The 25,149-nt window shown below is 42.5% G+C and overlaps 1 protein-coding gene across 1 annotated transcript in view; it reads left to right on the forward strand.

Moving 5' to 3' along the window:
• Positions 1-13,000, forward strand: part of LOC146782697 (extracellular calcium-sensing receptor-like) — a 211,512-nt gene extending 198,512 nt beyond the window's left edge. Inside the window, exon 6 of the mRNA XM_085637188.1 lies at positions 12,087-13,000. Within this exon, the coding sequence (XP_085493314.1) occupies positions 12,087-13,000 (914 nt within the window). The remainder of the gene's footprint in view (positions 1-12,086) is intronic.
• Positions 13,001-25,149: the final 12,149 nt, after the last annotated feature.

A 25,149-nucleotide genomic window follows, 5' to 3' on the forward strand; every position in this document is an offset into this window, starting at 1 on the left:
GTGTGGTGTAGGAGAGTTCTAGAACTGAAAGTAGTTTCAACCAATCAAAAGTTTTGTTTCATGATCACATGACCTACCGTACGCTTACGGTACGCTTACGGTGCGCTTACGGCAAAAGTACGCATGCGCGTAAAAAAGACACGCGCACGCGCGCATGCGCAAAACAGGCACGCCCCTTCACTTCCGCGTAACGTGCGCGTGCAGCGTACGCGTTACGCGCTATGCGCGCGTGACGTGCGTCTACGCAAATTGCGTAAATGAACGCAAACAGCGTAGAAATCTAACGTAATTACAGCAAGACGTGCGCTTACCGTACGCGCACGGTAAAAAAAAAAAAAAAAAATGTATTGCTAATAAATTTTACCTGTTTATTTTAAAAAAATTGTAAAATAAAAACATATTGTAGAATTTTTAAAATTTAACCATAGTCTTTAAAAAAGGATAGACAATTAAAATAAAAATATGTAAAAAAAAAAAAGAAGAAAAAAAAAAAAAATTAGCATTTAAAAAACCTTGCAAATTCACTGAAAAAACCATGGGTTTCACTCACGTTATAGTAAGGAATTAGCATTTAAAAAACCTTGCAAATTCACTGAAAAAAACATGGGTTTCACACACGTTATAGTTAGGAATTAGCATTTAAAATACCTTAGAAATTCAATGAAAAAACCAAAGGTTTCACACATGTTATAGTTAGCTGGACATTTCACTCGTAAAAAACCATTGAAATTCCCCCGTTATAGTTAGTTCAGCTAACTATAACTCGCGCGCCCGCAATGCACTACTGATGATGTCACATATTACATCACTCATGACATGGTCAGTGATATCACTCATGACATCACTGATGACATCTCAAATGACATCACTGATGACATCATCCAGTGAATGTGTGTTTTTCTGAAAATTAAATATGTTTAATATATGTATATCTCAAGGTCGATGGAAGAATAAATGAGTATATGAGTGTCTAAATTGATGATTTGTTTTTGAAAAATTGATTGTATTACTGACTGATTAAGTGTATCTTTTTGAATACATGGCTAAGTGAGTAATGTTTAAATGTGTAAATACCTGTATCAGTCTCTCACTTTGTATATAAGTGGCTGCATGGGTTGGTGAGTAGCTACATGAGTGTCTATATAGGTTATTAGTTGGTTTTTTGAGTATCAGTATGAGTGTCTGAGTGTCTTCATGGTGCGGTGGGGGGTATTACGTAGTGCATAGATGCATGAATGAGTGACTCACTGTTTGTATGTGTTGAAGACAGCATGTGTGCAGGACTGTATGGGTGGATGAGTGTGTGCATGGGTGTGTTAGTGAGTGAATGACTGTCTCAATAGTGTCTTCATAAGTAACTACATATGTTTTAAACTAGTATATGTGACTATTGGTGTTTATAAGTGAGTATATGTGAGAGTGAGAGATTGGTAGACTTCCTGTATGAATAAGTATGTGTTTCTATAAGTGATTGTTTAAAAGACTAAGTATGTGTAAGTTTCTGTAAAAGTAAGTGTGGTGGTGTGTGTATAACTGTATATGCAAGTAAATGGATGTTTGATTCTTTATTAGCATGAGTGACTATGTGTGTGAGTAACTCTATGGATGAGTGGCATTGTGTTACAGGATGTTTAGGTGTATGAGTACATATGATGTGTGAGTACATGTATGAGTGACTGTATAGGATTGTTGGTGGATGAGTGGATGTGTATTTGGATCTTAGAATTACTGAATAGGTTGTTGTAACTGTTATTGGTATGTCCATTTTTTTGAAAATTTCAGTCTCTATTTTTGAATGTTTGTATCAAAGGTTATATTAGGGTGAGAGGAGGTCTACCACTCTGTCACAAGGATAATGTCATCAGTGATGTCATTTGAGATGTCATCAGTGATGTCATGAGTGATGTCACTGACCATGTCATGAGTGATGTAATATGTGACGTCATCAGTAGTGCATTGCGGGCGCGCGAGTTATAGTTAGCTGAACTAACTATAACGGGGGAATTTCAATGGTTTTTTACGAGTGAAATGTCCAGCTAACTATAACATGTGTGAAACCTTTGGTTTTTTCATTGAATTTCTAAGGTTTTTTAAATGCTAATTCCTAACTATAACATGTGTGAAACCCATGGTTTTTTCAGTGAATATATATATATATACATATATCTATTTTTTAAAACTATTATATTATATTTTCATAATTTTTAACTAACATAAAAATATTATAACAAATAAATGTATGTATAGATATATACATATACCAATAACATTTAAGGGGCTGATTATTATGTCAGTCATAAAGCCTCCAACCTTACGTTGGAGGCTTTACAACCAACGTCGTCGGTTGAATTCTGACCGGCTGAATACGAAACAGCCGGTCGGAATTGATACAGGCCATTCCTTCCAGCTGTCTTCTGAAGGGTTCAAGGAGCCCGTCGCCAGGAAGAACCAACCCGTAATCCATATGCTGTCCGGATTACGATGCATGGTTTCTGGAAGGGTTCAATGCTGGCTTTTGAAAACCCTGTCGGAAAGCGTGGTTGATGGCCTCTAGCAGGGCCTGCTTTCCCTTGCGGCCTCCGGTTGGGGGCTTTCCTGTTAATCCCTGCACCCCGTGGCAGGAACCTTGAAGTGGCTGCCACGGGTGGAGGGATTAACACAATCTCCCATTTCTCTATAGGAGCTTGTTTTATGGCTGGTTTATGGCCGTAACCCAAGCTCCCATTGAGAAATGGAATAAAGCAATCGCACCATGTGCAGTTGCATCATAATTAGGCGGTCGGGATCGGGAAACTCCAACAGACATCGTAATAGGCACCAATATCTTTAAAAATAAACTATTCTAATTAAATTTAAAAAGTAAGACATTTAAAATTGAGTAAAAAATATTTGACACATTAAAAACATTAATAATTATAATAGTATAATTTTAAATAAAAAACAACATAATAATAATATAAATGATAAAAATCTAAAATAAATTATACAATATAAAATGTAATACATATACTATTCCCACTACAATCTTTACCAAACTACGTAAACAATTATATTAAATAAATGAAAATATTTACTACTCCCACTTCACGCAACGCAAAAATAATAAAACTGGGTAATATTTACAAATCTCCCTCCAGTAAATGCGATAGTAGTGAAAGAGTTGGAGTACAGATGAGTAAAAATTACTATTCCCACTCCAGTCAGTAGAACAGTAGGAAAAGTGTTGGATTGAAGATGGGTAAAATTTACTATCCCCACTCCAGTCAGTACAACAGTAGGAAAAGTATTGGATCCAGAGGGGTAACATTTATGTTTTACACTCTAGTCAGTACAACAGTAAGGAAAGTGTAGGATTGCAGAGGTGTAACATTTACTAATCCTAGTCCAATGAGTGAAACAGTAGGGAAAGTTTTGCATTGCGGAGGGGTAAAATGTACTATTCCCACTCCAGTTAGTACAACAGTAGGGTAAGTGTTGGATAGTGAAGGGGTAACATTTACAACTCCTACTTCTGTAAATACAACAATAGGGAAAGTGTTGGCTAACAGAGGGGCACAATTTACTATTCCCACTCCTGTCAAATCAACCATAGGGAAAGTGTTGGATTGCGTAGGGGTAAAATTTACTATTCCCACTCCAAAAATACATCGGTAAGGAAAGTGTTGGATAGCAGAGGGATAACATTTACTATTCCCTCTGCAGTCAGAGCAACATTAAATTCAAATGAAATATCTTGAACAAAATAAAATTATTAAAGAAATTCTGTAAATAAAGAAACATAAATATGTACACAAAAACTACTAATATATTTAATAATAAAAATAAAAAATAAAAATCTATTAAAATGTTAAATACATATCACAAATAACTACGAATATTATAAATAAAATTCGAAACTTATTTTCAAATAAATACATATTTTTATTTAGAAAATATTTATTAACAAAAAAAAGTATTGCATAAATTTAAGTTAGTTACTTCCTACCATATCACCCCACAAAACACACAACCTGCACCTAAAACTTACCTTCAAAAAGCAAAATATTTACACTATTAATATAAATATTTATCAACAAACCAATAATCATTATTTATATGTTAATTATTAATTAATTATAGTTAATTTTCTTCCAACAAAATACACCCACAAAACACTCATAATATTTAACCTAAAATGATGTACACAATTAACATAATTAATTATCAAATAAATTGTTAATAGTTTTCAACAACTAATTATTAAATAATGAAAAATAAATTACTTCCCACCCTTTTCCCCTATATACCCCACAACCTACACATAAAGTTTACATTAAAAAGGTAATAACATAATTAAATACCAATTCCATAAATAATATTGAAATAAAAAAAATCACTATATGTATTATAATATAATTACTTCCATTCCCAACTAATATATTAAAAAACATAACCAATAATTATACAAAAAATGAACATATACATTTAGAATATATTCTAAAATACATAACAAGAATATAAAAATAATATATTAAACAACTAAGGGGCCGATTCCGATCCGGATGGAAAGTACTCTGACCGAGTCGGATCCGGAGTGTTTTCCGACCGAGTCGGACCCCTACAGTCCGACCGAGCGAGTACGATGCCCACGTATGCTGTCGGACTCGGTTCGGTCGGACTCCCATAGAAGTCAATGGGAGCCAGTTGTACGACGCGTACATGCGCTCCCATTGACTGAATGGGTACGTCTCGAACAAGTGCGCCACCTACAGTGGGTATATGTCGGTGCCATCTGCGCCGTACATGCCTGTGTGGGGGAGACCTATGTGGCTCCCCCTGTGTGTGAGTCGTACGGCTGCGGGTGTTGGGGGTCCGACATGGACCCCCGAAGTCCGACTCCGGGAGCTTTTGCGGGCCAGACACTCCGGCTCGCACAGGCTGTCCGACGCGTGAATCGTTCTGGCTCGGTCGTGATTCACATCTATTGCACGCCACGGTTAGCTTACAACTGAGACGTACGGACCTGTTGCAAGATAGTGGTAGCATGTGCCATGCTGCACAACATCGCCACCAGGAAAGGCACCCCAGAGGAGCTAAGTGAATCGGATTCATCAGATGATGAGGGGCCAGCGCCAGGACGCATGCCAGCCGGTGTAATTGGTGCAGTTGCTGGGCGCCAGAGGCGAGATGAGACTACACGCAACTATTTCTAGGTAAGAAAATATGACACAATGCTAAATATCAGTTGTGAGACTGTGTTTGATTTCCTTAATTTCAGGATAAATGACGGCACACAGCCTGTGTACCACACAATGTATCGTCCAATGCACAGCACATGTTAGTATCACAGTGCGATTGTACAATCAGGAGCAAGTGTCCATGTAAACTGGGTTGATGCACCCATCTCCTGGTCCACGTTAGTGCACCTCAAGTGCGGCGCTGTCGTGTCAGAGCCCCTGGCAGGGGGTGCACAGTGCTCTCCTCACCAGTCCCAGTAGCCCTACTGTGACGCCCACTACGGCGCCTATCCCGGAGGGGGGCGGGGGGGTGATGCTGCTCCTGCCTGATTGTGCATCCTTATCTGTTGGAGTGAGGACTCCTGGTCCAGTAGTGCGAGCTGCCCGCAGCACATCCACAGCAGATGTGATCTGTACCAGGGCCCTTGCCACGTCCTGGCTGTTGTGTGCCACCTCACGCTGCATACATATGCTGCACCTTGACAGCACATTTGTTGCTGAGGACAGGCGGTTAACCGCCCGGGTGTAGAGATCTAGGCGCTGCATCTCCCTGTGCCTAGCAGCACGATCTGCCTTTAGTTCCTTACAGAGTGCCTCCAGGGCACCCGTCATGCCCATGAAGCCAACCCAGATCTCTCGCTGTAATGACTTTATGTTTTTCGCCTGCAGGCGCTGTACCTCCAACATGTGCCCCTCCATCCCGCTGAAGACTGTGTCCTCTCCTGGGGCTGCTGCACTGGTGGATGCACGTGCCCTGCGCCTTGATGGAACTGGCGGGATCGGATCAGCACGGTGTTGTGGCTCTGGCTGTGGTGAGACTGGTTGGACATCGCCATCTGTGTCCTGGCCTTCATTCTCCAATGGGGGCAATGGTGGCACTACAATCCACCTGTGGTGTTTTGGAGGGATTACTGAGCTGTCCTCCTCCTCTGTTTCCTCCTCTTGCCCTGGTGCCTCTGGGTTAGGGGATTCGTCCTCTCCTCCTCTGACTATTTCCTGTGTTTCTGATGGTGCTGTGGACGTAAAGGCACACATTAATTTTCTGTCCTGACTTGCACTTGTCATGCATTAAATTTCACTGTTTGGAATTACATGGGTCCTGTCTGTCTGTATTTTGCCTTTCCTGATGCGCAAATGCTGTTAGGGACTGGCTGGGTGTAAATGCACCACTGTAATGTGCATGTGACTACATCTCCCATAATGCATTGCTGTGTGTGCTTGTGTACCTGCACTGGAGTTTTAGTTTTGTTCTGCCCATGGGTCGCTACTGGGTGTGTGGGGGTAGTTGGGGGGTATCAGGGGTGTGATGGCATGCTTCTTATCTTGTCTTGGTGCCGGGGGTCAGAGCTGTCCAGGTCAGACACGCCCATTACACTCTCTGGTAGCAGGGTCCCCTCAACCAGTTCCTCAAGTGGTGTGGAGTCAGTGGCGGTAGAGGTCCCAGCACCAGTCTTCTTTGCTTGCTCCAACCTGGCAGCGACCTTCTCCTTGGAGCGCTGGCGCTTATCGTACCAGCGCTTTCTTAGATATTCCACGCTCCTGTCGGTGACGCCAACTGCATTTACTTTGCACTGGATGTCAACCCAAATCCTCCGCTTGCGTGTCTCCGGCACCCGCAAGGACTTTTTGCCGAAGAGCTGCTTGTGGCTTATCACCATTTCCTGTATCAGGACCTGCAGCTCAGTTTCAGAAAACGTATGTTTTCTCTTCCTCTGTGTTTCCCCCTGCTGCTGTTTGTCCTGGCTGGCCATGTCTCCAGTGTCTGCCATTGTTTCTTGCACTACAGAGTTCCCTCACCTCCACTCCTTCTCTCTTACTGTGCTTCAAAAACTCAGGTGCAGCATGCGTAGTCACACTTCCTGGTTGTGATGTCATCATGATGCACCTGAGTTTCTGATTCTCAAATTTGCGAAATTCGCTAAATTGCGATTTTTTATAATAAAGAATCGCTATTTGAAATGTCGCAATGAAATAGCGATTTTTAGGGAATCGCTAATTTAATGCAATTTTTTAATTACATCCCGTTTTGCGATTCTCAACTTGCGATTCGCAAAATATCTCAAATTGAGAATCGCTAAAGGGGGATTTGATACATATGGCCCATGACTCCCATCGGAGTACCATAGCCTCTCTTGAAAGTTCCTCGTAACCTCTGGATCTCCTGATATCATTTAAACAAGAAAGCTGAGCTCACCAGACATTACCAAAGGTTGTGTCTGTCTTGCACAACTTAACAGTAACCCTTTCAATACCTTATTAAAATATCTCTTCCTCTGCAACTTTGGCTTCGGCTGGAACCAAGGCTATGATACCTCAAGGGGGTGTTCAACACCATATAACATCTGTGTCTCCTCACCATAAAAAAACCCTCTACCTCTTCAAAATAGGTGGAAATTAGCTAGCAAGTATAACGCTCTTAAGATAATGGGCCACCATTGAAAAATCTACCACAACTCCTTTGCTATCTCTGTCAATTTCAATAACCTGCTTCCTCCCATCCTGTATTTTTAAGTAACTGCTGTTATATCACCCATAGGAAGTGGCATAGAATGTTTTGCGAACTGACCTCTGACACCCCCTAGAGCAAATCAGCCCTGCCTTCATTTTCGAACAGTTTATATGCCGCTTCTTCTATATATCCAACCATATTCTGCCTGCCTCCTGCCATTCCAAGCTTGCCTTGAAGCCTAGATTAGCTGCATCAAGCACATTTTCAAAAATTGCTGCACCATTCCGAGCCCCTAAATTGTCCAACCAACAAATTAATTCCTCCTTTGCCTCTTCTCTTAATGTAAATTGGTCCCCATTCCAAAGCTCCTTCCTCAAACCTGCTGCTTTCATTCATTGGAGAGCCCTGTAATGCAGGTTACATCACCTAAGTCAATACTCTCAAACTGAATACATATTGGTTCCAAAAGTGACACATTTCCATTTCTATCTTCCTTACTTTCTTGTCTGTTAAATGTAACAGTGCTTTCCCTTTGTCCAACTTTAAAGGTTCTACATGACTTTTTCCATATTTACATTGAAACTATATCCCTCCAAAAGAGCCCATCATTACTAAATAATACATTAAATAATCACCAGCCAGACACACAAACAGATTGCCTAAATACATGATAAGCCTTATGCCGCTCTCAGCCAGTCTTCACACATTTGTGAAACAGCAAAGTTCAGACGATAGGCCAATGTGTAAACAAATAAACTGATAAAGCTGACCATTCATCTGAACTGAAGATAACGTTAATTCTTCTCTGATTCTCTTGCATTGAATTTGTAAAATATGCACCCATGAGTTTCAGCTTCCCTTTCGAGTTGCTCTCCTGCAATATGTTTTTAACAGGTGAAATTTCTAAATCTTGAAAGGCATGTAAAATTTGAAGCATTTCAAGTTCCTCAGATTTTTTACTGGTGCCAAACTCTTGTCATTTTTCCTTGACAATAAAACAGTGGCACCAAAACTTGATGTTCCTCTGTTACCCTTACAATTGCCCCTTTCACTCACATTTGTCAAACTCCCACATTTACCAAGGTGCACTATCCTTCTTGAAAAACCAACTCCCTCAGTGCTCTGATATGAAGCGGAATCCTCAAAAATGTTGTTTAGTAACCAATTAGTGTTATCAATACCTATGAGTCTTGGGTAATCTCTTTCTATTTGTATTCTGCCTTTGGCCTTTCCTGGAAAAAAGGAATAATTCCCATAATCAGCTTGGGAATCTACCTGGCAGTTGTTCTACACATCTTAGTGCCCAAAGGCCTTGAAGGTAGACACTTCCCTCCTCAATGTATTAGCTATTCCTTTTTTAATTTTTATGAAAATTATTTTGTGCATCTGTGATATCAAATAATCATTTATTTTTTCTAAGAAGCAAAAAGCTCTTCGATGCTAGCCTCTTTCCAAAATGATTCCTACTCCTATATCCTTGAGGTTCATTCCGTAGTTCACAAGTAGGGGCCAAATGGCCTAGCACATCTAGACATGTATCCTTGCATTGCCTAAGTTAATGTTCTAACCCCTTTCAAAGTAGCCTTATGATTTTGAACAGATACATTCTTAACTTGCAATTCAAATGTTAGCCACATGCATACCTTGTCATACATTACTAGGATTAAGCATTCTACTCTCATGATACCTCTTTCTTCCTTATCCACTGGCTTTCTTATCCAGTATCTTACATAATCTCTCATGCGCTCCCCTAGGCCAGTGGCGTAACGAAACTTGAGGGGGCCCCCTGCAACATACATGTCCCAGTCAGGACCTCTCAGGCCAGGGACCTGCCGCCCTTGCACAGTGCTGGAGGGGTCTGCATGGAACTTGGACCCCGCCACACCACAGGCACTATTGTTACGTGACTGCCGTAGGCCACCATTTTGAGATGTGGGGATGCTGAGTTTTCTTTGGTGTAAACAAATCTTATCCCAGGTAGATTTTAATCATACTTTTTCAACTGTCTTATGACCGCATCCTCTATAAACATATCCATGTTGTTGTTTTCTCTGTCTAGCTACAGTACATACTCATCTGTGTTGATTTAACCCTCACCCTCCTTTTGGATTTGTTTTAATTCCTCTTACTCATTGGGGTTAACCTGCTCTTGTCGAATGCAGGTACAGACACCTGTCACTCAGAACACCAAATTGTTTTTCAGCCATATGTGCTCATTCATACAAATACTTTTGCTTTGATGTTTTCCCCTAGTTACCTTAAATGTTCTGTCATCATCTTCTGATAATGACCACAACACCTCTTTCTTCTCAGTGTTACCTCCTTTCATATTTCTCATTACAGTCTTTACTGCCCACTGCACTGCCTCCTTCATTTCCTTTTAAATAATTCTCCTTATCCCAACTTCCAAATTTCCTCATAAGAAAATTAAATTTTTATTTCTTTAGTCCTTCCTTTTTAGATATATCTCTTCTCACTTTCTTATCTTCATTTTTAAAAAGCTAATTGCCTTATTATAACCATTTTCATATTGCAAATGTACTGATATATGTATTTGTAGAAAGCAAACTGTTGCCCTCAGGCATTGTGGTGCTAGAACTGCAGAGGAAGAGATGGGGAGGGAAGGAGTGAACATCCGGAGGCTCTAAGAAGCAAGAGTCAGGCAGCCATAAACAGAAAAGAAAAAGAAAACATTCTCCTCTGTTGCCTATGATCGCCGATGTGGAATTTAGAGCATATTTCCATGGAGATAACATAATCCAGAGCTGCAAGTAAAGTTGCAGTGGGTTGTTGTGTGAACAGGAGAGAGAAGAACTGCACCATGGTTACTTTTAAGTGATGCAGTTCTGCTCTTTCACTGTGTTGGCACACTTCTGGCTGCTGGCACCCTTGCACCATGGTACAAGTGTGACTGAGTTGTACTCAGCATAGTTGATTTGAGGCTTTTTCCTCTTTTTGTGTGCCTCAGAATGCTGCACACACACAAAGAGGAATAGAGAGGAAAAATGAAAACATTTCTCCTCGTTATGCCTGCATAATTCATCCTCGCTTGCCGAAAAGTTAGAAAGCTCAGATTGTATAGTTTATGTCTATCAACCACAGCATCATTCCGTATGATATACGTATGTTCAAAGTATTCTCAGACAAGGTCTAATTTTACAGCATGGTGGATGGTTTGTCCATCTTCTCTGGCAGTGAAGTTCCCACCCTCTACTAGCTTGACAGTAAACCATCACCGATACTTTGCCAAAAATGCTTGAACCAATACAACAAAAATCACTCAATAAAAAGGCAATGGAGCTCATGGTGGACTGTTTGGCGTCTTTGCAGAGGTTTTTTAACACTGGGTTTTCTGCTGAAAATAAGATGGAAATGTTCTGACATAAAGTGAAGTGTCAGAGACATTTTTACATATTTCCTGTTAAAATCCATCCTGCCTTACATGGTGGATGAAAACAGAAATAAATTGCATTGGAAGGCACAGATTAATTTAGGAAGTTATTCTGTCTCTGAAAAGCTGGCATCCATGAGGAGGAGGGGACACTGGCTAGGGGTATCTGATAGTAGAGCTAGCTGTGGTTCTCCTGTTGTAAGTGCAGTGGCTTTTCCAACTCTATCTGAGGCAGGGTACCAACAATTATGCAGATTGTAACATCCGCTGACTTTCTTAGGCTGTTCCATTCCATCTACATGAGACCAATAATAGTTTTCCTATATTAGACCAGTGTGTATTCACAGAAAAATGTGAATCTAGGATTAAGGAGATTTACATCGAAATTATCAGAACACTGTCACAATTCTATGTTTGCGGTTATTTTCTGGCATTTTCAATGCCCTCTTCATGCATATCTTTAACTTTAAGTTACAGCATAGACTATCGAAGGTAGGCAGAGAAAAATCAGCTGAAGACCTTCCGGAATGACAGCAGTACACTGGTGTAAAGTGTCTCAAAATGCACAATTGTAATGAGTTTCAGAGGGCAGCTCAGAGCACTATCTGAAAGACATAGAAGGAATCAAAAGTAGCTAGGCAAAATAAGTCACAAGTCCCTGTCAAATTAATGCACACAATCAACCTGGATATGAACTTTCAATAATTGAGTACATCACTTACGTCATAATAATATATGAGGCATTTAAAATAGGGGTTTGATATTCTAAATACTGGTTGGTAAAAATTGGTTGCAACTTGCAACTAGTATTTTTGCACCCAGTAAATAATTTCATAAACAAACTATGCACCTATAGGTCAGTTTGTGAAATTCCTATTAGAAGCCCGTTGTAAACAGAGTATTTGCGACTGTTCAATATATTAGTACATCTGGCACGAGACTCTACAAAAGCCAATAGACCAACATATCATTAATTAATTCAATAGGTTAACACATACCTTTCTAATGCCTTTTATATTCTTTCCTATAGACTCTGCTGACTGCCTAAAGTGCCCATGGGATCAGTGGCCAAATGCCCAACAGGATGTATGCATTCCAAAGAGCACAGAATATCTCTCCTATCAGGACACTCTTGCAGTCATCTTGGTAGTCATCTGTATTTTGTGTTCACTGATTCCTTCTGCAATGCTGTGTCTCTTTGTCCATAACAGAAACACTCCAATTGTGAAGGCCAACAACCGTTCACTCAGCTTTCTTTTACTCTTGTCCCTTTCTTTGTGTTTTCTCTGCTCTTTGGCTTTCATTGGATTTCCCACTCCAGAGAAATGCCTTCTGCGACAGGTTGCCTTTGGTATAATTTTTGCTCTTTGTGTTTCCTGCATCTTGGCTAAGACCATCATGGTGGTCATTGCCTTCAATGCTACTAAACCCAACAGTAACTTAAGGAAATGGGTTGGACCACAATTATCATACGTGGTCACCATTTGTGGCACACTCATTCAAATTTTCATCTGTGTTTCTTGGCTGAGTCTCTCCCCTCCTTTCTCACAAAGTAATATACTCACACATCCTGGAACAATAATCATTGAATGCAATGAGGGATCGCCTATTGCTTTCTGGTTCATGCTGGGCTACCTTGGATTTCTGGCTACTGTTAGTTTTATAGTGGCCTTCTTTGCCAGGAAGCTCCCAGACAGCTTCAATGAGGCAAAATTCATCACCTTCAGCATGCTCGCCTTCCTTAGTGTCTGGCTCTCATTTATTCCAGCCTACCTCAGCACTAAGGGTAAATACATGGTAGCCATGGAGATTTTTGCTATCCTGTCTTCAAGTTCAGCCCTGGTTTTCTGTATATTTTTCCCAAAATGCTACATAATATTACTAAGACCAGAAATGAACACTAAGGAATACCTCATGGGCAGAGAAAAAGGACAAAGCAATTAAAAATAAAATGTCGTAAATGTCTCCTCTTCAATACTCTGCAATGTATTCCTCAGCTCTCCCTTCATAATAATTAATTGTATTGTTGTTTGTGTATGGATTCCATTGTGGTGATGTATTATTGTCATGTCTTCGGAAATAAATTATTTATCCTGTGTTTTATATGAGGGTTAATAGTGATCAAACAAGATTTGGATATATTTAAATAGAAAATGAAACATATCTGAATGTTTGAATTGCATGTGTATGCAAAACACACACCAAAAGTGTGATACAGAATGTGAATGGAAATTATCAAAATTAATATAAAAGTCTATCTAGGTTCATATCTGCCTTTACCAAACAAACTCATTACTAGAATGAACACCAGTTTGTGCTTGGCTGGATAGCAACAAGCTAGACTAATTTAGTTTATTACATTATACGTTTTTGCTTGGTTGAATTAATGTATGTAGATCTAGAATTGAGAGTGTGTCTTCAAAATGAAAAACCTATGCTGATGTATGGAAAGAAACATTTATGGAATTTCCAAAATCTACATAAAGCTGATATTTGAGTGATAGATGATGATGTGGCACTGGGAAGATTTAGTACTGATATCGTTAAATTGGTGCCAGTGGCATTGCATGTCTGTTTCATATTGCCCATGTAGAGGGCATTCAAACTTGACAAAGGCTCTTTTACATTACTGCTGGCAATACTGTCTGATGCACTGAATTGATTTGTCCTGGTAATCTTGCATGGGGTGGCCACAAAGGTAATCTTGCATGTAGCGGTAACTATTAAAATACTAAGGGGAAGATTACGATTTCATTAGGAAGGGCTTTTAACGTGATCCGTAACTAGCAAATCCGATTCGGAGCTCCTGTTTCCATTCGAATCGTCCCCCATTCGGAACGACCAAGTACGATGCGAAGATCGCGTAGATGTCAACGGAATCGTTTCTGAACCAAATCCTGTCCGTACGACTCATTCATAGCCAATTTGTGCCGTGCAATGGAGCCGGATTCCGACCGTGCGAGTATGATGCACGATTCAGACAGCCGTATTGACTCATCTTAGCAAGATAAAACGTCTGTCAGAATTGGACTATGGGGGGGCCATAGTAGGCCTCCCTTCACCCGGGGCCCTCCGAATCCATCATAGGGGTGCCCATGGGTCCAAGCATGTACAGTGTGGTGGGCAACATGTGGTGCCTGCCACAGGGTGTACACTTTTACCCACCCACCCCTTTTTACTATGGGAGCCTGTGCACGTGTTCAGCATACAGGCTCCAAAAGAGTTCAATTGGAGTCCGAGCGAACCAAGCCTGTAAGCATACGGATGCATCATACTTGCTCGTTCATACTCCAGCGCTCCGATTTGTACTGAAAGCATTCCGGATCCGATTTGGTCGGGATGCTTTCCTTACAAAATCAGAATTGGGCCCTTATAATAGTAGAACAACACAAAATTGATAGCCAGGCTAATAAACAGGGAGCTCTACAAATTTTATAGGAGAAAGTAACAGATTTTAGCATATGTTACTGGTGCACTAGAAAAAGTGTTAGCTACCAAACAACCCCACATGTAACCCTCCAAAAGTGGGGGGTTAGTCACTATAAAAAAAAAAGCTCTGAGCACTCAACGATCAAACAGATTCCAATGTCCTATCGAAGGGTTGTCAACTTTTAGTCCTCTTTAATAAACTTCATCAATTCAAGCCAAGGGGAAATTTCCATGTATATCCAATTGGAACATAAGTCGTACAAATAAGACCTTCAGCCAACATGTTTCATTGAATACCAACCTATGCCTCATCTTTTTCAGGGCTGATGTAGAGAGTAGACAATACAAATCAAATTCAGAAATATCCACGTTCTCTGCACTGTACTCATGAGCTCTCTCCTAACTGATTACTTTACCATGTACAAATTGTACATGAGAATATTGGCAAAAAGGTCCTGAGAACTTGGATATTTCTGAGTTAGAGTTGTATCAGCAGTTTAGGCTGAGCCATATGCAAATCAGTCTTGACTTTCTCCCCATGGGAACAGTCCAACCCAAACTGCCAGGTCAGGTCGTCCCTAGACTGAAAATGAGTATTCTGTCCATCATTTATTCTTTTTTGCTTTTGTCACCCTAACTGGGAAGGTTAGGCTCAGATATGGGTCCCGTGCCCATTGTATCACTGGATTCAAGCTAGCCTGGCTGATAGAGGGTGATACCTTGAAACTGGTCCCATGATGCTTGTTTATGGTCCAGGAAGAACCTGGTTGGCAAAAATCGGGATGACCTAGTCCCATGAGGAGTAGGGTCAAGACTGATTTGCATATGGCTAGGACCAAACTGGGGTGGCATGCAGAGCAAAAGAATTATGGATTAAACCCAGATCTTTGTGACTGGGGGTGAATGTTTGAATTCCTCAGCATTCTGTCCATCAATTTTTCTATTTGATTTTGTGGGAAGGGTATGCCCAGACGTGGGTCCTGTGCAGACTGCGCCACTGCATTCAATCTAGCCTGGTTGATGAGGGGTGATACCCAGAACCCGGTCCCAGGATACTTGTTTCCGGACCAGGGAGGACATGGCTTGGCAGATCAGACTGGACTGTTTCCTTGAGGGCCAGGGTCAAAACTGATTTGCATATGGCTGGGTCAAAACTGGGGTTTGCGTGGTGAGCAAAAGAATGATGGATTAAACCCAGATCTTTTCGATTGGGGGTGAATGTTTGCATTGTTCAACATTCCATCCATCATTTGTTCTTTTTGCATTGAGTGGAGTAGAGTGGCCTAGAGTGAATTGGGGTAAAGTACAATAGTGTAGAATGGATTTGTGTGGAGTGCATTGGTTTTAAGCAAGTGGTGTAGAGTGCATTAGAGTAGAATGCAGTGACAGAGTAGAGTAGTCTAGAGTAGAGTGATGCAGAGTAGATTGTAGTGGCGTAGAGTGCAGTGGCATAGAGTCCAATGGAATAAAGTTGATTGTTTCAGAGTAGAGTTAAGTAGTGGCATAGAGTGAAGGGGTTTTTTCTAGAGTGGAGTGTAGTGGTGCAGGGTAGAGTGCAGAGATGTAGAGGACATTGTGTAAAGTTCAGTGCATTGAGCAGAGTGGTGTAGATTGCATTGGTGTGGAGTGCATTGGTGCAGAGTGCAGTAGAGTGGTGCAGATTTGAATGGTGCAGATAGCAGTGATGTACAGTATAGTGGTGCAGAGTAGAATATAGTGGTACAGAGTGCAGTGACAGTGCACAATGATGTAGAGTGTCACAGCACGCAGTGGCATAGCGTCCAGTGGTGTAGAGTGCAGTGGTGCAGAGTAGAGCGGTGTTGAGTTCAGTAGTGGAGAGTGCAGTCTTGCCGAGTAAAGTGTCATAGAGCACAGTGGCATAGAGTAGAGTGTCATAGAGTGCCACAGAGTAGAAATGGTGCAAAGTAGAGTGGTGCAGAGAACAGTGGTGCAGAATACAGGGGTGCAGAGTAGAATAGAGTGGCACAGCATGCAGTCACATTGCATGCAGTGGCTTAGAGTGCTGTGGCATAGACTAGAGTTATGTAGAGTAGAGTGACTGAGATTAAAGTGGCACACAGTAGAGTGGTGCAGAGAGCAATGGCATTGAGTACAATGGTGCTGAGTAAAATAGAGTGGTATAGTGTGGAGTGGTGAAGAGTGAGTGGTGTAGAGTGCTGTGGCATAGAGTGCAGTGGTATAGAAGTGAATAGGGCAGAGTAGAGTTGCATAGAGTGCAGTGGTGTAGAATAGATTGGTGCAGGGCAGATTATAGTGGCATAGAGTGGAGTGGTGCAGAGTAGAGTAGTGTATATTGGGATTGTTCTTATCTTATTTGATAAAAAACAATAAACATGAAGAGCCTTTTTTTACTGGACTTATTTTCCTCATTCAGTTCAGTAAATATCAGCTCAGAGCTAGTGAAATGTTTCCATCTGCAAGGCACTAGGGAAAAGGCACAAGGAATTACTGCCTGGAACTAAAGGTTGGGTAAATTAGGTTGTGGCCTTCCACATCACCAAAACATTCTGTAACTGAACTAGATATCAAGGTGTGGAGTGTCCTTTAGGTATAGGGACACCTGACTGAAACCTAAAAGATAAAAATACAAAGGAACATCCACAGACAAGGGAACATCCAGAGATAGAGCAACTACATAGATAGTCTTTGGCATCCGTCCTTAAGGAATTAGTGGCAGAGACAATTTCATAGCTTGTTGTCCATAAAGGTGTGGTAGCATCACAGAACAGTTACCCAAGCTGGTGAGTTAGTGGCAGACATAGTTTGATAGTTTGTGGATGTAGTAGAGCTGAAGCTTGTGCATGGGTGAGATCAGTCTGATCATATGCTAAAAGTGAGAGTCTCTGGTACAAGGGTGGTTGTCAGGCTCAAAGATGATATGGGGCTCGGCATCTCAGGATTGTTGAGAATATGGAATTACCAAATTTCATTAAATGACCTGCACCCAAGAAATGTGAATTAAAGAATTGCTGTTGTTTGAAATTGGGTCTCTAGTTGGAAGACGTATGTACCCATGACCAAGTAGGGACCACAATGCTAGTCAGGGTAAGTCACAACACAACCTAAATTATCCTGTGCTCACCCTCTGGTAGCTTGGCACAGAGCAGGCAGGCTTAATTTAGAATGTAATTTGCAAAGTATTTGTGCAATAACCCATACAGTAACACAGTGAAAGCACCGGAAAAAGACTTCACACAAGGTTAGAAAAATACATTATGATTTTCAAGGCCAAAATGACAAACATCTATCCAGTAGAAGTGAAGATATGAATTTTTCAAGATTAAATTCAAGCACTTAGAAACAAAAAGCACTCAAAGAGTTAATTTGTCACGCTAGACTGGGTCAAAGTCAAAAGTTCAGGATGTCCGCGATGAAGTGCAGGCCATATACCGGAGACCCAAGCAGGGCCCACTGAGCAAAAGTTCCATAATCCTGGTTGCAACAGTGAGATGCGTAATTGGTCATCACGCAGGTGAGGTGTTGTGCAGAAGTCCTCCACGGAACTGTGGAGATGCATTGGATCTGTGACCAAAGCATCAGTTCCGAAGTGTGGCTGTGCTGAATGCGATGCACTGGGTTTCTCCATGCTGTAGCGAAGATGAGTCAATCTTCTCCATGCAGTAGTGGTGATGCATCTGTTCAGGAGGAGTGGTACTGAGTGCAATGCAGAGATTCCAAGTGAGATGCACTGAATCGGGTTCCCGCAACAATGTTGTTGCATCGATTCTGCTCTTGCAGCAGAGGATGCATTGGCTTCACTGGAGCAAACCCCTAGGTCCACTTTCAAGGGTCCAGGACTGCGTGGCAAGATAGCCACAAGCAGATGAACCCAAGGGTTGGAACAGGAGGTTCTAAGATTTATGTGTCCCTGAGACGTAGGCAACAGAATGCAAGCCAGCAAGTCCTTGGAGTCACTGTGGGTTCAAATGATGCAGGTCTAGTCCTTCTCACCCAGGCAGGGAAACAGGAGGTTTCTAATATTTTTGTGTCCCTGAGACTTAGGCAACGGAAGGCAAGCCATCAAGTTCTTAGAGTCAATCCGGGTTCAATTGATGCAGGTTCAGTCCTTCTCACCCAGCAAGGAAAGAGCGGGCAACAGGGTAGCTCATAATGGAAAGAGTGCAGCTAAGGCAGAGTTCAGCAAAGCAGTAGTCCAGTAGAATGACACTGTTTTCTGCAACACAGCAGTACTTTTCACGGCAGAGAAGTTACAGATTCAGAAGTGTACTGAGTTATTGGTGTCAGAGGTTCAATACTTATACCCACTTGTGGCTTTGAAGTGGGTGAGACTTCATAGAAAAGCTTTGAAGTGCACAAGGTCCCTTCAATTTCCTGACCTGGCTCCAGACTCACTACAGGGGTGTATGCAGCTCTTTGGGTAGGGACGGTCATAGCCCTATTCAGGGGCAAGTGTCAGCTCCTACCTGCCATCTAGCTCAGGAAGACCTATCAGCTAGGTGATGGGCCATCAGGATGTGAATGGCCAATCAGGCACCCCAACGTTATGTTTGTGTGTGGCTGTCTAGAGGGAATGCACAAATCCCAGCTGTCACCCACCCCAGATGTGCATCCAGAGACAGACAGAGGCACAGAATAGTTAAGGTAAGAAATGGCCAACTTTCTTAAAGTGGAATGTTTAGACTCACAACTGAAAATCAGAAATCACCATCAGTTGTGATTTTGAATTGTGAGTCTAGAGACACCAAACTAGAAATATCTTCTTATCCCAATTGGAAATTACACTTGTAAAATAGAGTAAGGCAATCCCAATGTTAACCTATGGGACAGATAGTCCTTGCATTAGTGAAAAACAAATGTAATAGTTTTTCACTACCAGGACATATAAAGCTTAAAAGTACATGTCCTACCTTTTAAACACACTGCACCTTACCCTGTGATTTGTACAGGGCCTACCTTAGGGTTGTTACATATTTATAAAAAGGGAAGGCTTAGGCTTGGGAAGAGGGTTTACTTACCAAGTTGACATGGCAACTGCACACACAGGCTCTGCAGTGGCAGGCTTGACACATGGTTAACCTCTTCCATGCGCATGACGGAACCATGCCGTCATGAGCCACGGGCGGCGTGTGCTCATGACGGCGTGGTTCCATCATGCTGAGGCCGCTCCGCCCACGCGGCACTGATTCCCCGCCTGTGCGGGTGAAATAACGAGTGGGCGGAGTCGTGACGGAACCACGCCGTCATGAGCACAGTTCGCCCGTGACTCATGACGGCGTGGTTCCGTCACGGGCATGGCGGCGCCGCGCTCACCCCGCACCCCCACCAGTGCCGCGGCGGAATTAGCACCGCGGCGAAGGAGTTAAGGGGCTATTTATGTGGGTGGCACAAACAGTACTGCCGGCCCATTAGTAGTATTTATTCTGCAGGCCCTGGGCACATGTTGTGCACTTTACTAGGGATTTAAATTAAATATGCCAACTGGGTATGAGCCAATGTTACCGTGTTGTAGGACGAGAGCACATGCACTTTAGCACTGGTTAGCAGTGGTAAAGTGCCCAGAGTCCTAAGACAAGCAAAAACGAGATCGAGATTTGTACCATTAGAAGCATGGACCATGAAAGTGGCCATTGCCTAATAAGGAATTACAGCCCACAGTATTTATTTATTTTATTTGTACAGTTTTGTATAGCACAAACAAGACCCAGGAGGGTATCAGAGCGCTTCACAGTTGACTTAGGCAGGATACCAAAATGGGACAAGCATAATCGTTACACATAGGTTCAAGAAGAGAGCATGATAACAACATGATTCAGAGCATTTTAAAAACAAGGCTGGACGGATCCAATAATAGAGAGGAGTAGGCAATGTAAACGGTACCAGTAAGATTATAGCTTGCCAACACTATTAAACACCAGATTACACAAATGTAAAAGTTCAGGTAATGGGAGAGGAACATTCCACAAATAACAGACAAAGTTGTGCAGTGACCTGTTCACACTGTTAATCCCAGGAGTATAACTGTGCAATGGACAGCCATCGCATCGGAGAAGAGAGCAGTATTGAAGTAGTTCAACCAAGACTTTAGGGCAGGAACTTCAGCATTAGGATCTTTTCACTTCTTTTTTTAAGGAAGCGGTGGATGGGATTCGGCGGACTTCCGGAGGAAGGGAATTCCAAATCTTCGGGGCAATGCCCGAGAATGCTCTGTAAATCGTTCTCTTTTTTTGGAATATTTGAGGTTTCAGGAGCAGTGAGTTTGCACTACTTGACAGACAGCACCCCCCTGATAATTCTAATTTGAGAGCCAGATAGATGGGGGTCGTTAAGTGCAGTGCTTTGTGAGTCAAGCAGGCGATCTTTAGTTGTATTCTAGCTTCATAAGGTAGCCAGTTTAGGGATTTTTACACTGGGGATATGTGATCATTACTTTCTGTACCAGTAATCAATCTGGCTGTGGCATTAATTGAAGGCAAAAGTGGAACCCAGCTTTGTTTGGGTAGACCGCAAAGCGTAGAACTACGATAGTCTAGCCTTGGCAATACTAAAGCTTGAACCGCCTATTTGAAGTCTTCCTGTGGGAGGAATGGCTTGAGGTTCCTTAGTAGCCTCATCTGGTATTTAGCACCCTTGGTTGCATTGCTAATATGTTTCTGCATGTTCAGGTGCCTTTCAAGGGTGATTCCTAGAGATTTAGCAGACTCGATAATGTCGGGGGAGCAGTTGAAGGCTGAAAGATGATGTATCCAAAGGTCAATCTTGAGGGTATGGTTAGGGGGAGCATTGAGAAAGAATTCAGTTTTGGAGTTGTTGGGCTTGAGGTAGTTTTCAGTGAGCCAGTTTTGGATGTTCATCAAGATGGAGTTGAGTGAAATGAAGTCTTCTGGGGAGGAGATTTTCAAATAAAGTTGAGTGTCATCTGCGTACATGTGAAAGAGAATGTTCACTGAATTCAGGGCATTAGCTAAAGGTTCCAGGATTATATTGAAGAGTATGGGTGAAAGGGCAGACCCTTGTGGAACCCCCATCAAGACTGTAGATGATTGAGATAGGGATTGATTCACTTTGAATCTTTGAGATCTGTTGTGGAGAAAGGAAGAGAACCATTGCAAAACCACACCTGTTAGACTAATCCAGTGTTCTAGTGTGAAAAGTAATTTGCTGTGGTTAACAGTGTCGAAGGCAGAAGATAGGTCAAGGATAATAAGGAGGCAGGAATCATTTTGGTCTAGCAACGTTAAAATGTCATACAGGATGTGAGTGAGTGCAGATTCTGTGCTGTGACCTCTCCGAAAGTCTGATTGATGTGGATCAAACTGTTGGAATTTCTCAATGTGAGCACAGAGTTGACATTGCACACACTTTTCTAAAAGTTTTGCCAGCATGGGGATGTTGGAGATAGGACGGAACTTATTCAGATTAGAACTGCCTGCGTTTGTTTTTTTCTAATGGGGGATTCTTGAGCTGATTTTAGGCAGTCAGGTATTATGCCTTACAGTAATGAAGCGTTAACAATCTTTACCCAAATTAGTAGGATCACAGCTTTAATTTCTTTGAATATGGGAGGAGTAAGAGGGTAATTGAAGTGGTTGGAAGGTTTGATCGCATGAAGAGTGTCAAAGATGTCATTTTTACTGAGGGGTGGAAATGTGTGCCAAGAGGCATTATTCTTGGGTCTAGTACTAGGGAGGACGGGCAGCTCCTGGTGGTTAGGTGGAGCAGTGCGTCCAGAATTCGGAAGAAGAGCCCTTTTTAATTCTAGGTCTATATTGATGCTCGAAGTTTTTTCGACAAAGAAGGTGGCCAATTCATCGCAAGGAGGAGTGCCTTCACCAGGGTCAATGCAGATGGGCGCTTTGATCGATTGTTGATTAACAATTTCGGAAAGTTTCTTGTGTCGATGTATGGCTTGATTAAGTTGAAATAGGAAGAAGTTGGCTTTAGAACTCTTGCTTTTCTTGTTGTATGAGCTCCTGATAGCTCTGAGGAGGTTTAGGTATTCAGTCGATGGTGTAGATCTCCAAGATCTTTCCGCTGACCTAAGGTTACAGCAATCCAAGCTTAGTTTGTCGTTGAACCACAGTTTGTAGATTTTGGAGGAGGCTTTTTTTGTTGTAAAGGGGCTATATCGTCCATGATACGGGAAATAGAGGCATTATAGAAATTTGTGAGGACATGAACATCTTTCATTTCTGAATGAGGAGATCAGGCCTTTGTACAGCAGATTCTTAGCTCTTCAGTGTTTAATATTTCTAAGGTTCCTTTTCCATTGCTTCGTTTTCTTCGGTTGAACGCCCTTTGCTGACACCACCATGTTAATAAAGAAGAAGATGCAATAGTGGTCGGACCAGTCACAAGGTATAATGGAGTCCAGTGGGATGGTGTTACCTTTGGATATGATGAGATCCAGAGTTTCTCCTGTGTGAGTTGGGCTATCACAAAATTGTGTCAGCTCATAATCCAATAGGAAGGATTTAAGACAGTTCACAGCGTGATTGTTTGGGTTAGACCAGTGGAGGTTGAAGTCTCCTAAGGAGATTTGGGACACTAGAGGGTCATTGTTGGAGGAGATGATTTCCATTAAATGCTCAGTGAAGGAAAGATTGTCACCAGGGGGGGTGGTAGAAAGTGTTTAATTTACAGACATGGCGTTTTTTGCTGGTAATGTTGATGCAGAGATATTCGCATGAGGATAGAGTGGTGGAATCAGATTGGGAAAGCAAGAGTGTATTTTTGTGTGTACAGGCTATTGCTCCACCCTATTTTGAATCTCTGTCCATAAAAATTATGTCATGGCTAGGTGGGACTACAAGGTCAAGTATAGGTGTCAAGGATTAGTTTAGCCAAGTTTCTGTGAGGATAATGATGTCAAGCTTCTTGGTTAGGATGAGATCATAGATGTCGGAGGCGTGTTTACTCGCAGATCTGCAATTGAGAAGAGCAAATTTAAATTGGTCATTCGAGTGAGGGGTGGAGGCTGGGAGGATATTGTCAAGATTTATGCCTCCAAGGTTGTGTGATGGTTCTCTGTAAGGGTTAGCTTGGATGTTTTGTATTTGCCTCGTTCAGGACTTGTTAGGTGATTGAGAGTAGGAATGGAGTACCTCACAGATCTCACTGGACGAGAGGGCAGCCGTCTGGGGCGGGAGGAGGCATTCAGGAGAGGTAAAGTTTTCCAAGTATGGTGGATGGTTTGCATGGCTAGTGGAGGAGCTGCGCCCTCCAGGACGATTCTCTATAGAGCTAAGGGATCTGAGTAGAGGGAGGTGTTCGATAGTGATGTGTTTCAATTCCTGGAATTCCTTTGTGAGAAGGTGCAAGTGGCTAGAGATCTCATGTAGACGCACGGCCTACTCAGAGAGTTGATTGATGGGTTCTGGAGGGGAGGTGGGGTTTCATGGGTTAGCTGAAGGGGCCGGGTGGCCATGAGATAGTCAGTTGGAGCGGTGAGTCAGAGTGGTCTTGTGGATTACCAATTAGCGAAGAGAAAGGGTCTGTGTTTGTGAGGCGGGCGATAGGGCTTAAGTGGGGCGGATGCGATGTGGAGGAAGAGAGATAGAAGGGCTCAAGGGATGGCGGGAGGCTGGATACGGATTGGGCTAAAGACGAGTTAGGTAGAATTAGGCAGGGATGCTCACCGGGAGAGAGATAAAGTGAAGGGGCAAGAGAGGGTTCCCCTGCAAGGGTCCCATTAGGTAACCATGTAGATTTTGGAGAAGTGAGTGATGCTAAAGGTCCAGGATTCGAGTGATTCACTGAAATTGAGAAGATTGTAGTCTCCGGAAAAACTTGGGGACCTATTACGATGGCAGGGGGACTTTATCCGCCCGCCATCGTAACGGAATATGGGACCGACTGCCTGAGTTGCGGCAGTCGCACAAAGCAAATTAGGATGCGCCCGCCACACTGGCTTGCCCATTCTTGACTTTCACATTGTGGTGGGTGGTGCTGTAAACAGCACCCGCTGCAATGTTAAAGGTGTATGTTGTGCATTGCAATGTACAACATGACAGGCACCACGCGGTGCCTGCCACCTTGTGTATGGCAATGAAGGGGGTACCATAGGTACCCCCCAGTGCAGCCACTCACACCCCAAGTGCCCCAACGGGCCCTCAAAGTCATTCACCACATGCATTTCCATGGCGGAGACTAGTCTCCGCCATGGAAAGGCATGCCCACCTCACTCATCATAATATGGATGACGATTGCCTGCTGGTGGAAAAGCGGCAGACGGTCTTTCTCTCAGTCACGGTACCTCCTGCCATGCTAATGTGGTGGGGGTAAATGGCGGTCGGACGGGGAATTATGGCAGGTGGATCACCACCGCCGCTCGTATGGTGGCGATCCGCCCGCCATCATAATAGGCCCCTAGGTCAGGGAACTGAGTGGCACAGTGCTCTCCTAAGGCATTAAGAGGGAAATGAGTGGTTGTTGTCATCTTGGTCGTGAAGAGAGGTATGAGTCTGAGATCATTTGTAACTGCAAGGATTAAGCGGGGAAGAGGAGACTTGTTAATCACTGCCATCTTGAGGGAGCGGAAAATATTATCCATTTTAATTAGATTGTCATTCGAGGCTTGAATTAATCTAATACCGTTGTTATAGAAGGAGATGGTAGCATTAGCATTGTAAACGGGCAAAGGTGATGCTGATAATTTGAGGTCATACAGAGTTTTCCTGGTACCC

This window comes from Triturus cristatus, chromosome 12 (genome assembly GCF_964204655.1).
Source record: "Triturus cristatus chromosome 12, aTriCri1.1, whole genome shotgun sequence".
Lineage (NCBI taxonomy): Eukaryota > Metazoa > Chordata > Amphibia > Caudata > Salamandridae > Triturus > Triturus cristatus.